Source organism: Gigantopelta aegis, chromosome 10, assembly GCF_016097555.1.
Source record: "Gigantopelta aegis isolate Gae_Host chromosome 10, Gae_host_genome, whole genome shotgun sequence".
In the NCBI taxonomy this organism is placed as follows: domain Eukaryota; kingdom Metazoa; phylum Mollusca; class Gastropoda; order Neomphalida; family Peltospiridae; genus Gigantopelta; species Gigantopelta aegis.
This window is the reverse complement of record NC_054708.1, coordinates 55,969,560-55,984,754: the sequence shown is the minus strand read 5'-3', so window position 1 is coordinate 55,984,754 and position 15,195 is coordinate 55,969,560. Positions and strand designations below refer to the sequence as shown.

Below are 15,195 nucleotides of genomic sequence, written 5' to 3'. Positions count from 1 at the left end.
AGCAGATTGCCACACAAGCAAATCTATTTAAGTTATTATTTTTGGATGATGCTTTAAAAAAAAAAAAAAAATATATATATATAACATAATGTTTGGGTTGATTGTTTTTGCAGCTATTAAAGGGACATTCCTGAGTTTGCAGCATTGTAAGATGTTTCCAACAAATAAAATATTTCTATGATTAAATTAACATATTAAATATATTTTCTGGTTTAGAATATCAATGTCTGTATATTCAATGTGTTTCTGGTCGTCTTAATTTTTGTAAGAAGCCCAAACTGGATTTTGTCTTCAAATAATTTTGTATGGAAAAAAATAAATATATTTAAGGAAATAAAATGAAATTTAACCTAGTACAAATATTAGAATGATTAGAAACATGTTTAATATATAGCGACTAATATTTTATGCAGAAAAGTATATTTGATATGTAATTACAATTGTTAAAAAGTCTTTGTTAGTTGATAACATCTTAAAAATTGCAGCAAAGTCAGGAATGTCCCTTTAAAACAGGTCACCATTTCATTTTGGATGTAGAAGAGCTGTCAGTTACCATGTTGTTAAATACTGGTTATATAAAGAGATGGCTCTATATTCATGTACATGTACATGTACAGTGTTTCTGCCACAAAGAAAGTTTTGGGTAGGGTGCTTTGGAATTGAATGCAACCACAGTCAACAGGGGGTATGGGGGACGTCCCCCAGGAAGAAACTGGGTTACGTTCAGGGTTAGGGTTAAGAAAATCATACAGTAATGATAAGAGTAATTAATTTTGTCAAAAGGTTAACTTAAAAAAAAAAAAAATCTGCAAAAAAAAAGAAGGGTATTGTGCCATACCCGTTTTACCCTCTGGCAGAAACCCTGATGTTGTTGTTAAGCCAAACTGCTTTTAAATTAATAGTAAATTTTTAAAAAATATTACACTCTTCATTTAGTACTACATGTAGCTGCTACATTTTTCACTTTTCAAAAAGTACACCTTTAATGGTCACATTATACAAATGTGATGAATTTTTATGGGTAATTACCTTTTGATTAATCGTGAAATTGCAAGACTTGCTTTTGTCGTTGAGTTGATGTGGCTGTTTTGTGTTATTGATGGGGGAAAATGTGTTGAATACAGAGTTAGTCAACAAGACACTGTTCATATGTGCTGTAAGTCTGACGGACACCGGGCTCCTGATTACTAACAAGTGATTAATGATTTCTGTAATTAGGAGTCATGTATAATGTTCCAGATGCAGGGTATCTATACAATAACGTACATTGTTACATACACCACAATTGAGAGAAAAGGAATGCTAACGTCTTGTAGCACTGATATTATTGATGTCTGCGGTTGTTTTTGACGCCCAGACTCAAATGTGGCAGAATGAACAGTATAACTAGGCTCATGTCTCGATGCAATTTTGATATCATTGAGTGAATTATTTCGAGATCGTGTGTGGGTTTGATTAATTTGCAAATAATTTTCACCAATGTGAAAATAGTACAGATTCGGTTAACGTATAATTATATTCCTTTATTTCTGTCCTCACCTACGATGTGTACATGTACGACAGAGATTTATATCCAAGATGTTTTAGCCAGCTAGAGTGTCCTGTCTGATGGGATTGTGATGTTTTCAAGGCGATTGAATGATGTAATATGCACCATTGTTAAACTAATTGATTAAAACAGACATAATTGCAAAAGTAAACATGTATGTACACATCAGACTTGGAATATTTATTGCTACTTGGGAAGGAGTATGCTGTTGAGCTGTCTGTCCCTTTAAAATGTACATATCCATCCATCTGTCTTCCCATCCAGCTATCTGTCCATGCTTCATACAGTAACACATAGTCTTTGTGAAACGTACAGAACTTGGAACAAGGATTCTACTGAACTATTTTGATAATAAAACTAATATTAGAAAGCTGTCTAGATATATTTTACTGTGGGTTTTTTTTTTCTTTTTTTTTTAGGAAAGTTTAAAAATACATTTTCTTCTGTAGTTCTGACTGGATTATAATAATAGTTCTCAAATGTCTTAGAAGGTTTCTCTGCAGGATTGATCTCCATAATTTGCAGATAAAAAAAAGAAAAAAGAAAGAAGATAAATAAACATCGATCTTTAACCTCAAAAGTTTGTTTCCTTCCAAAGTTTTGATTGCTAAGGTTTAAAATTTGGAAGGCTGCAATGATTGTCCAGGAAGCCTTCACAAGCTACATGTAGTAGTGATATGTTTAAATTGATTTCAAAATAGCTAATTAAATAGCTTCTTGTTTATTATATGGAATTGTGTGCATGTACATGGTTCAGTAATAATTAAGTGAAGTCTTTAATTTTGCTCAATAAGAAAAAACAAATGGTTATTGGCCCAGAATATAATTACATGTATACCAGTATATATAGGTCAGTTATTGTATGTATTAACTAGATGGATATAATATAGACTACCAATGTAAAATTCTGAGTCGCCCTTAGTCAATAAAAGTCACCTCTGGCGACTGCTAATTTTCAACCCTGCTTTTATATAATGTATTTTGTGTATTGTATAAATTTGATGTACATGTATCTAGCTTGGGTCATCTACATGCATTGTTCAGTAACCTACATGTACATGTATTCATATATTGTATTCTGTGTCACTGTTCATTGAGCTTTTTATGGCATTTATTTTGAGTTTTGTATAAATTTTATGTATCCTTGGGTCATCCAGACATTGTTCAGTGAGCTATTTTTATCATATATTTTGTGTCTTGTATAATAATGTATCCGTTGGTTATTTACATTGTTCAGTGACCTATTCATATATTGTATTCTGTGTCATATACACTATTCAATGCACTATTTCTATCAGGTATAATTATGTATCCTTGGCTTGTCTACATTGTTCAGTAAGCTACGTGAAGTGTAGGGTGAGACCATTAATCACAGAGTTACTGTTGGTTAATTAACTCACATCACAGTTGTTACTTCTTAATGCGCACGGCAAATGAAGCATTTAGTGTGCAGCTGCCAGAACAGGAAGAATATCACCATCAGATGCTGCGTCTATAATAAGGAGACAAAAGACTAATTTTGGTGTCTAACTCTTGTGAATTGGAGGGGAAAGCTGTAATTTTGAGGTCACTGAACACACTACTTTTCTAAATGATGTTTGATGAGTATTTTAGTCTTGATCAACAGGCACTGATGGAATGGACTTTCATTACATATGTTTAATGCTTTTTAATGGAGACTGTCGGGCATAAGCTAGCTGCTTCCATTTTCATCTTTCTTCTTTTTTTTTCTTTTTTGTAATACTTTGTTATTTTATAAGTGGTTTCACAATGAATAAAATTGTTTTAGTCTGGATATAGGCTGGATATAGTCCGATTTGAAAGCTATACATGTTATGTTGGCCATTGTTGTAATTCCACTATGGATGATCCAAGCATATATTGAGCTACATGTAGACATTAACATGTTCTAGACTTCTTATACATGTAATGATAATACATTCTGTAGTTCTAATGTCAGTCATCACAAATCATATTGATTAAACATAGTAAATTTCATGGCCAGTTTATTATTATCGTCATCATCATCATCATCATCATCATCATCATCATCATCATTATTAATCATGGAATCAGATATCATTGCTTAGATATATGATACATTGTATTTCTTAAAAAAGGTGATTTTGCTGTTGCGGGTAATAATTGAATTAAATGATAAAGTTGAGAATGGTAATTTGTTCTTGACAGCATAGGAGTAAACAAAAACCACACCATATACATTTTAATAAGTTGTGTTTTATTCAAAGCATATGTGATGGACATGCAGACATGTTCTTATACATGAAATCAGAATACATTTCAAGGGAAGGTCGGTCATCACAAATCAGACATATCGATTAAAAATAATACATTTCACGGCCAATTTATTATTATTGTAATCATCATCATCATCATCATCATCATCTTCATCATCTTCATCATCATCACCATCACCATTAATCATGGAATCGGTTATCATTGCTCAGATACAGTATCTCTTAAATAATGCGATTTTTCTGTTGCGGGTAATAACTGAATTAAATGATAAAGTTGAGAATGGTAATTTGTTCTTGACAACATTATATAGGAGTAAACAAAAACACCACCACATACAGTAGAATCTCATTGGCTCGAACGCCCAACGGTCGAACCTACCGGTATTCTTGAACCAAGAACAATGTCCCGATTTTTTTCTCTATTAAACCCTTTTATTTTGGTGCTGATTGGTCGAATACCCCTAGGGTCGAACAGAAGCTTTCTCTCAAACCAGTTTATTAGTCCGAACTGTAAAATTAAAGATATATAGCTCGAACGACTAAGTCTATCCGAAGAAATACAAAAAATAATTTATATTTATTTACGAATTTTTCATTGACCCTTTCACGTCAGTCACAAAGTAAGTTAATATAAATTCGGAAGTGGAACGAATTAATCCTAGATCATATGCCGGCTTCTCATGTTGTTTATTTAGCACCAGTCGGTAATTATCTTTCTAGTACAGATAATAGTACTACGATAATCGTGAGCTGAATGAACCTTGCATGAAACACCAATCAATTGGTGAGCCTAGTTCGGCCTCGCCGGTTTACTTTAATCATTTTAATCGCTACTCTACGCATGAGCGTCGGCATATTTTGTTTTTAACTTGAAATACAGGAGAGATCAATGTAATGTAGTGATTGCAACAATAAAAGGTAAAGGGCCTCTGCCTGTGCTTCATGCACTTTCATTCTTTTCTCAACGTTGTCAATATGTCGCAAAAGATTCTACAACAGCATAATAAAGAACGATTTTTTAAATTAATAAATATTTATAAATACAGACTACCAGTGTGTTTGTTATTTGTTTATTCAACGGTGATAAATAATACTTACAAATATGTATCTCATCCGACATTTGAAGGCGACTTCGTTACTGATGAGTCAATCGGACCATCTCGCCCAAGCCAGTTTTACGGAAATATGCGAGGTATTCCGATTGGTTTTTGTGTTACAGAAGCACCCGACAACGGCCGAATGCATGGTTCGAACTACCCGATGGGTCGAACAGACTTTGATGCACCGACAGTGTTCAAGCCAATGAGATTCTACTGTATATCATATATTTTTCAAAACAATATTTATTCAAGTAAAGTACAAATACATTGTCATGTAGGTGGTACATGTACATATATACACATGTAGGCCAGTATAATTTATGCTTCTTCATTTGATCAATTTGTTAGAACCTACATGTACACGTACATGTATACATGTAGGTTACAAATTCTGGATTTTGTACATGGTTTACCAGACACTATGGCTATTTTGATGCCTTGTATATACATACATGTACATGTGGAGAATATTTCATGTTTTTGTCAAATGTGAATTATATCTCATCTAGTGAAGTTTGCGCGACTCATGAGATATGATTGCAAACTTCACAAGATGAGATATAAATCACATTTGACAAAAAACATGAACTTTTTTATTTATTATATAACTTTTGGCAATTTACCTTTATTTTTAAATGCCAGCAGCAAAATAGTTCCGGCTTTCCTACAGTGATGATAACACATTTTAGAGTGAAATAGTGAAATTTTCACTCTAAAATGTGTTATCGTCACTGAGTGACTGATAACACTTTTATTTCACTGATATTTTAAGATATTTCACTAAATGTTATATAATAATAAATTATTAAATAATACTAATAGGTCAAATAACATTTGAACATGATACTTTTTTCACTGTATGAACAGTGTGTGTAGATTGAGGATTTGTCATGAGCATTTTTTCATATGGAAAATATAAATTTGCATATCATTATTTACAGGGTATCATTATATGCTAAATTATCACATGGGTTCATGACATGAATATCATGGGTAAGTTATAGGATAAATTGTGTTATATACTTTCAGGTGTGTGTGATAACACTGAAACTCTTTGACATACTGCTTCAACAGGAAGATGAGTTTATTCTGCATAATCTGGTACTAAGAAATCTTCTCGGTCGCTCTTACCTCAGTCCAGACTTCACAGAAGGTTTGGCTGCAGCTCCTTTGACCGACATCAATCTGGACCAGATGATCCCCAAGTCACTAGTTGACATGCAGACTTCAGACACACCCGCAAACAATTCACTTGTTTCTGGTCTAGATCCAGCAGCAGAAGAACAGCAGCAGAAGGTTTCCACTTCTGGATCTAATGATGACATTCTGCAGCAGACTACACAGGATCAGGTTGCAGAAAATGAAAACCAATCATGTGACAGTCATGTTACATCAGAGAACATAAATGGGTCAGCTTTTGGTTCCTCGCCAACTGATACAGCAGGTAAAGGTGATCAAAGTGCGTCTGGTCCTCAGCATCATGAAGGAGATTCCACATTGTGCAGATCACAAGAAACTGGTGTGTCACGTTCTTCTGATGGTGATGCAGTACTTGACAGCATAATACCTCAGCCAGCATCTAGTGGTCTGGTGTCAGTGACTTCACTAGAATTACCTCCTTCACCAACAGGTTTGTGATAGCATCCAGGGCTCACACTGGAACAAATTTCGGTTTAGCCAATTTTCAAATACAGGGTATGTAGAATATTTCCTTAAAAATCATTAAAATGTGGTTAAATTAAGGAATATTTTATTAGTCAAAGTCAAATTTGTTTAGCCATTTTGTGTAAAAATTAGCAATTAATGGCTAATATGGCAATGTACAGGGTGAGCCCTGAGAATCATTGTGTACAGTGTCACAAGTAGGGTTGCAGTTTTCATGTAATAAAAAATATATATATACAAGATTTAAAAAAAAAAAAAAAAATTGTATTCATATACCGGTATATTTATCTTTCCTGCAGATAAAGCTTTTAACATTTTCAGTGCATTTAATGTAATTGTCAGTAATAACTGATTACACCTTGTATTTGCCCTGATTATTATACAGTGTAAAATATAGAATTTCTTAATATTTGTACTCGCATGTCATGCTCTAAAATCTTTAGAGAAAGAATTTGTTTTGAAGCATTAAAAACCAACAACATTTACTTAAAATTTACCTCATGCACATTTTTTCCACTAATGAGTTTTTATCCTACTTACATATATCACAACTTGTCATAACACCACCTGTGGTACTGTACAGTTAAAATAAAGAGCACAGGTGCATGTAGAAACTATAATGCTTGTCCTTGACAAGTAGTACTTACTATTTATTTAACTGATGGATGAGTATGAAATACAATTTACATGATGCTAGTCTACTGGGCCAGTATAGATAATGTTCCAGTCTGGATTATTATGCAGCTATACTACTTTGAGTTGCTGACTGTCAGACTAATTTGCCAATTAAACTTGCTAAATAACAATTTCTTTCACCAAAACTGACCGTCATAACACAATTTTGTCGAATTGCTATGTTTACCCCCATCGTCTAGTCTCAATACGGCCAGACACTTAACTGTACTATAATTAGAATCAGAACTTCTCAGCTATTTGTCCCAAATCCTTTGCCTCTGGCAGAAATTGCTGATGTTCCAATTGCATGCTGTAATCACTGAGTGATAGTTGTCATTTTAATAGGAAAAAATAATCTTATTTCTCAGCATTTGTAAATATAGGTGTGTTTGACATTTTTCATTATTGTTCTTGGTCTTTTCTACTTTCTCTGTCCTTTTCTTATACATATTTGTTTCCACAATGCACCCGTGCATAATCTGAAATCTGGTTTCAGTGTAAATTTTTTGTTCTGTTTTCACAATTTATTTTTATGTATAGTACTACATGTAAGTAATTTGCCAACAAAAGGAATGATACATTTAAATCTATAGATTCTATTTTTATTTCTCATGGATCTACATTACTGTATGTTGGGTTGTAGGGTTGATTGCCCTCAGCGACCCGGGACTGGTACATATGTACCATACGTCAAAATTCATGTTATGTGATGTCCTGTCTCACTATACTTGGTATGACATAGACCAGTGGTAAAGCACTCACCTAATATTTTGTCAGTTTAGGATCGATCACTATTGGCGGGCCCATTGGGCTATCTGTCATTTCAGCCAGTGCACTAAAACTGGTATACCAATGTTATTATGTCTGTGGGATGGTGCATATAAAAGATCCCTTTCTATTAACAGAGAAATGTAGCGGGTTTCATCTCAAAGACTGTTTGTCGAAACTACCAAATATTTGACATCCAACAGCCGATGATTAATAAATCAGTCTGCTCTAGTGGTGTCATTAAACAAGAGAAACTTTAACTTTGGAAAAGTGCATATAAAAGATCCATCCCTGACTTTTATTTATGTGCATAGTATACATGTATAGTATGTGGCAGCAATGGGTTCCTCATGTATGTCTTTAGACCAAAGTATTATAGGATCATACATGTATGGTCTAAGGACTTCATATGGATGGAGGTACATGTACTTGAAAATGTGCTGATCGAGGTGTTGAACATTTCAAACATTCCTTTCCTTTCCATGTAGCCAGTTAGTTGACAAACCAGATTGTGCTGTATACACTTTGGGTTTTCTGCTCAGCACTGATGATGCTTGACAAGTGATGGAGAGCTTGTTATATCACCATGCAGCATCAATCCACCGAAAGGCCGGGGTTTAACCTTTAATAGTGTAGAGCTTTGATATAAAGACTATGACCAAGTTGAATGATCTTCCACAGTGATAAGTGTTGTGAACAACGCACAGCACTTGTGTCAGTGGTCCGATCTGCATGGTGCTGCAGTGCAGTGGAAGGAAGAGGATTTCGAGTCATTACCATCGCTGTCACTTGACTGCTGTCCTTATGAAGCTTATGGCCAGCTGAGCGAGTGATATCCTCTAATGACATTTTCATAACCTGATATGTTAGGCAATTCGTCATTTGAAGCTATTCCATGTATTGCAACTCTTATCAGCTAGACCCTGTTTCACAAAATGATTCATTGTAGCATAAAATGTACATGTGTGTACATGTACTAACATTGTAAATATTTACTGTCATGACTGTGTGATGATTTGTGGTTTTGTTTGTGGGTTTTTGGTTTTCATTGTTGGTGTTTTATTAGGTTTTTGTCTCACCTTTATGAATTAAAAAGGCAAGATATATATATATATATATATACAGTAAAACCTGTCTTAGTGGCCACCTGTATTCAGAGGTCACCTGCCTTAAGCAGCCACTTTTTTCCCGCCCAAATGATTTATAATGTAAATGCACCTGTAATAAGCAGTCAGCTGTCTAACGCAGCCAGCGGCCACCTAAATCGGATCCCAAATCGCTGAAATACCTGCATTAAGCGGCCACATTAAAGTTTTACTATTATATAAAAACGATATTTTAACAACAGCGATAAGGTGTAGCAAATAACCGATCTTCACACCTTCAGGAATACTAGTACCCATTCAGTCCCGACATCTCGACTGTGTATCAATTAAGAAAATATGACTCTGGCATGCATCTAATTGCCTCAGGGCAGGCTACGCTTGACATTTGTAGATTCACTTACTATGACAATACACTGCATGAAGTAGGAATTAAATAATTAAATGGTAAAAGAAAACAAACTTGTTGAGAACGGTTAATTTAATACATTCCATTTGCATTATTTCTGAAAGAGACGACATGTCAAAAGTTGATTTATAGTCAACTGTAAAGCACACATCTGTTGATTAGCAGTACAGACGGTAAAACAAGAAACAACAACAAATGTTTTAAAGACTATATAATATGTGGCAACCTGTACTCAGCGGCCACCTGTCTTAAGCGGCACTTATATCTACTCCCTTGTGTGACCGCTTAAGACAGGTTTGACTGTGTATACATGTATGTGTATACATGTGTGTGTGTGTATATATATATATATATATATATATATATATATACGTATATATATATATATACATATATATATACGTATATATATATATATACGTATATATATATGTATACATATACGTATACGTACATGTATACATATACGTATACCGGTACATATACATACATGTACATACATACATGTACATACATACATACATACATACATACATATATATATATACACATATGTATATATGGGTATAATTATACTCTTCTGAAGGTGGCAATGGTGTCAATTTTTGAGTTAAAAGTTTCACTTTTATTTTCTCATAATTAAACTATCAGGGTTTCTGCCATAGAGTAAAATGGGTATGGCGCCATATCCAAATTATTTTTCAGATTGTTTTGGTAAGTTAACATTTTGACAAAATTAATTACTATTATCATTACTGTATAATTTTCTTCACCCTTACCCTAAACTTAACTCATTTTCTTTCTGGGGAAGTCCCCCCCCCCCCCCCCCCCCCCCCCCCCAATACCCCCTGTTGACTGTGGTTGCATTAAATTCCATAGTGCCGCGCCATACCCAAAAATGTCTTTCTGGCAGAAACACTGACTATAGGGTGTATACTACCAAATCAAATCCCATAGACGACAATAGTAACATATGCGGCTAAAACTCCTACCTGCAACGTATCAACCGACATAAACGCCACGGATATAAATACTACCACCCCTTACACTTAAAGTGAATCAGAAAAAAATGGGGGTCAAGCTGCTCGTTTCTGAGATAACGGGTAGGGTCTATGACTACCCTAGTTTCGCACAAAATTCGAGTACTTTTTTTTACAGGTACCCCATACATGTTTCAAGCACAAGGCTACTTGACACATTGGTACTAGATGAAATAAAATTGCACATTTATTTTACCCAGATGAAACTATTATTTTTTACAACCAACACACTCACATTTATAACCAATCACAGGACTTGTGGTGATCACTTCTCTATCAAAAGTTCGGTGCACCTCGAACTTTGACCCAGCCGGAAGTTATTTGGTATAGTACTACCTATACTGATAACATACATTTTTCAAAAAGTGTCCAGCTATGTGTCTTTATGACAACCAGGATCTGGTGTATTCTGACATAAAATGACAACCTCACTGAAAGTGTTGTTTCTACAGTGCAACCTAATATAATGTACACCTCAAAAAGCATATATATTGCATATAGTTTTGTACAAATGCAATATGTCATATTAAACAACAAAATGTTTTAAAATAAAACTCCCGAAGATATTTACTTTCAGTTGGGTGTGTGTACTCAGGTATATATGCAGAGACAACAAAGATAGTCAGAGTACCTCTACCCCTTTAAAGAATGCCATTAAAACACATGCACTTGATTGACCCCTAGATTATGAAGACCTTAACAGGCACATCAAAGAAATATCAGTATTAAAAAAATACACTGTCTGAGGAAGGAAACACAAACATGACTGTACCTGTATGAAGTAATGACTTAATGTCCTGAACATTAGTGTTGGGAGGAAATCCTGTATGCTGGGTGTGGGTGTCTTCAAGTTACCAGGTGTGGGAATTTCAAATCCATTGGCCATGCTGATTTTCATAATGAACCATCAAAACCATTGGCAGCCACCAATATTCCTGACTATATTTTATTTATAGCCTACTGTAGTTGGAGGTTTTAATAGTTGTGATATCTGGAATAATCATGCAGCTTTAACACATTTATTTTTGATTAATTACTGAAAAAAACTATTTTCAAATCACAAAATTACCCGAACATCTATTTTCTTGCATTATTTTCTAATCCGGATGAATACAATATGTACATTAGATGTATTCCTACAATCTGTAATCCAGCATTTTATTTAGCTAGTAACATTAGGTAATACAGCTTTAACAATAAAATAAATTATCAACTTAATCCAAGGCAGATAATCAAATCTGAAAAAATTGGTTCTGAATCTAGTATAAACTCAAAATGCTTTTCATGAGAGCTAACTAAGTGATTATTAAGAAACAAAAATGATCTGGAGATCTAAGTATATGTTTAACAACCTTATTGTTATGTACAAATAAGAACAGAAGGCACAATAGTGACAACAAATTTAATTATGTTTTTGGTAAAGTTTTTCTTCAAATTTACTTTAAATTTTGCATAAAACTACAAATTTGTCTAAAATATAACTTAGCACCCTATAAATATGTCAAAATGACAATAAAAATCAACTTCTTTACAAATTTGAGTTTTCGGAATTTCATACATAAAAAATTAACAATGTTAATGGAAACTAAAGACATTAACCCACTATTGGCACATGCTATTTTTAATATAAAAATAAATTGCTATTAAAATCTTAGTTCAGGTTGCCTATATATAATACCATATTTAAGAGCAGTTGTATATGGCAAGTCAAATACCATGTAAAAAGAAATTATTGAAATCTTTACAGTATGAATTATAGGCCAAAACCAACTTTTCTTCGGTGCTAACTTTGATTCAAACTCCATTCAGAGCCATGTACAGAGATTATTGTCAAGGTCAAGGTCATTGTGAACTTGCATGATCGAGTGATGGCTAATTAATCAACCAGTATAGTTTAATTAAATAAAATGACAAAATCATAATATGTTTGATTATGCACTGAATATGTGCTATAGGGTGTATACTACCAAATCAAATCCCATAGACGACAATAGTAACATATGCGGCTAAAACTCCTACCTGCAACGTATCAACCGACATAAACGCCACGGATATAAATACTACCACCCCTTACACTTAAAGTGAATCAGAAAAAAATGGGGGTCAAGCTGCTCGTTTCTAAGATAACGGGTAGGGTCTATGACTACCCTAGTTTCGCACAAAATTCGAGTACTTTTTTTTACAGGTACCCCATACATGTTTCAAGCACAAGGCTACTTGACACATTGGTACTAGATGAAATAAAATTGCACATTTATTTTACCCAGATGAAACTATTATTTTTTACAACCAACACACTCACATTTATAACCAATCACAGGACTTGTGGTGATCACTTCTCTATCAAAAGTTCGGTGCACCTCGAACTTTGACCCAGCCGGAAGTTATTTGGTATAGTACTACCTATAAGAGAGAGAGACAGACGGACAGACATGTGAATTGGTGCTAATATTACTTACATACATGTGTATAGAACCTTATAAAACTCAACAACATTCGACATTCATTAAAAAGTATTTTTATTGTTAAATAATTGATCACTTTTGTATAGAAACATATACATAATTCATTTATTATACATTTGACAAAGTTACTGATTTCTGATACAAAATATATATATTGTTTTATTTAATTGTTTATTATGAATATTTGTATGTATTGTGTTGAAATTTGAAAATTTCAATTTTTAACAGGTCATAGAACTGTTTATGTCCATGTAATATACATAATAATCTGTATATACATGTACATGTACGTACATAAGACTGCATAGGCTTTCCATAATTTTGTTTCATAAGACCAGTTAAATAAAATTTTGTATATATGTACATGTAGAGGATTTGAAAAAAAAGTCTTCTTTTTATATAGAGGTTTATTTTTAAGATAAAACTGTCTCTCTTGTTTTTTTACATAAAGGTTTATTTTTTTATGATCTCATATTCATTTGGTTTGAAAGGTTGCAGGTATTGACACTCTAAGGAGATTGCATGTGTCACATAGCTTAATCTCTCATCACTCCGAACTACACAGTGCACTGTCAATAATGATCAATGGAATGGCTCGCTCAAACCATTTGTACACAGGAAGGCTGAAAAAAACAATCTTTATAATGCTAAAAATTGCATTTTCTTGTCTGTTTTCTCGATTTTTTTGCAGACATTTCTCCTGCTACTAAAATCGAATAAACCTTTGGCCAACCCAATTAATCTGTCAATCTAGTTGAAATGTGGGATAATGAAATTTATGATATTACATTTACTATGAAGTACAATTTATACTTCCTGTATACATGTGTCATATGCTTTAATTTAAAATTTGCATAATGTTTATGTCACACTTTCCAGTGTTCACACTGCATGTACACTTCAATAGTAACCCATCCATGATGGCTATGGCTGATGTAATAAAATAAATTAAATTAATTAATAAGTAAATTTTGATGATGATGATGATATTATTGATGCATGATGATGATAATTGATGGTGAGTGATTGTGATGATGATCATATTATTAATAATAATAACAAGAAATAATTTTATAAATTTTTATGCTATGCCTATGTTCGAAATAAGCACTTGTCCGTTTGTCCTGACAAGTAAAAATCTGCAAAATGTACCTGTACCTCAATGGTTGTCCAGGGGACAAGTGAAAATGTTCAATGCAGTTTCATTTTGAGCAATCAAAACTATTGTCATTGCACTTGAATAAAACTAACAACATATTAGGACAAGTGAAAGTATTGGCTGACAAGTAGATTTCTAGATACACTCATGTCACCTTAGTCTGTGCGGCACAAAAGTTTGCACATATTAATGATGTTACATTACGTTTTGTGAATATACATGTATGTATAAAACTGGTCGATAACACTTTTATTGAAAAAAACTCTGAATTAATGCACTAAAAGTATACTTTTGCCAGCCTCGATCAACATGTTTTTCTATCACCTGTCAACACATGTCTGTCAACGTTGTAATGATCGACCTTGTATATCAACTTACACAAGTTTACATAGAAGCTTCAATACATACTTTATTGTAATTTATGAATCCATAAATGAAATGAATGTCTTATTTTATCTGTTAACGTAAACATCCAAGCATACTTTGAATTTCTCTCCGAGTGACACATTGCAAAATGGCTGCATACAGATTTTGAAAATTGCACTTACAGCATGGCCCATTTTAGCTATAGTCTGTTTCAAAATTATCATTGATTGTACTATATGTCTAACGAACACTATTTGTGCTCATTTAATAATAGTTAATAACAGACAATTTTTGTTGAATAATGATCAAATTTTTTTACATTGGCTTTTTTTTTTATATTGTCATTTTGTGTTGTCCAAACTAAGGAGCATGGAACACCATTTATATTTATCTCATTTGCACAATCTAAATGTTTCTGAAACAGACTATAACAGGAAGTGTTTGTTATTTAGAACTTATAAAAAGTCGGATCCATTGTTTGTTGCTGTTTTATGTAAACACTGGCGACAGAAGTGGTTGTTTTAATGTTTGCTGCGCAGCCTTATGTGCCGTCATGCAGGCCAGTAAATGCAGGGGGGGGGGGGGGGGGGGGGGGGGTCACACTAACAATGTGCTCATTACTTGAGTTTAAAAAAAAC

The 15,195-nt window shown here is 33.5% G+C and overlaps 1 protein-coding gene across 2 annotated transcripts in view; it reads left to right on the top strand.

The window, feature by feature from the left end:
• Positions 1 to 15,195, top strand: part of LOC121384737 (protein FAM160B1-like) — a 66,410-nt gene that overhangs the window by 35,572 nt on the left and 15,643 nt on the right. For both annotated transcript variants that reach the window (XM_041515265.1, XM_041515264.1), the window contains exon 11: positions 5,937 to 6,537. In XM_041515265.1, the coding sequence (XP_041371199.1) occupies positions 5,937 to 6,537 (601 nt within the window). The remainder of the gene's footprint in view (positions 1 to 5,936; positions 6,538 to 15,195) is intronic.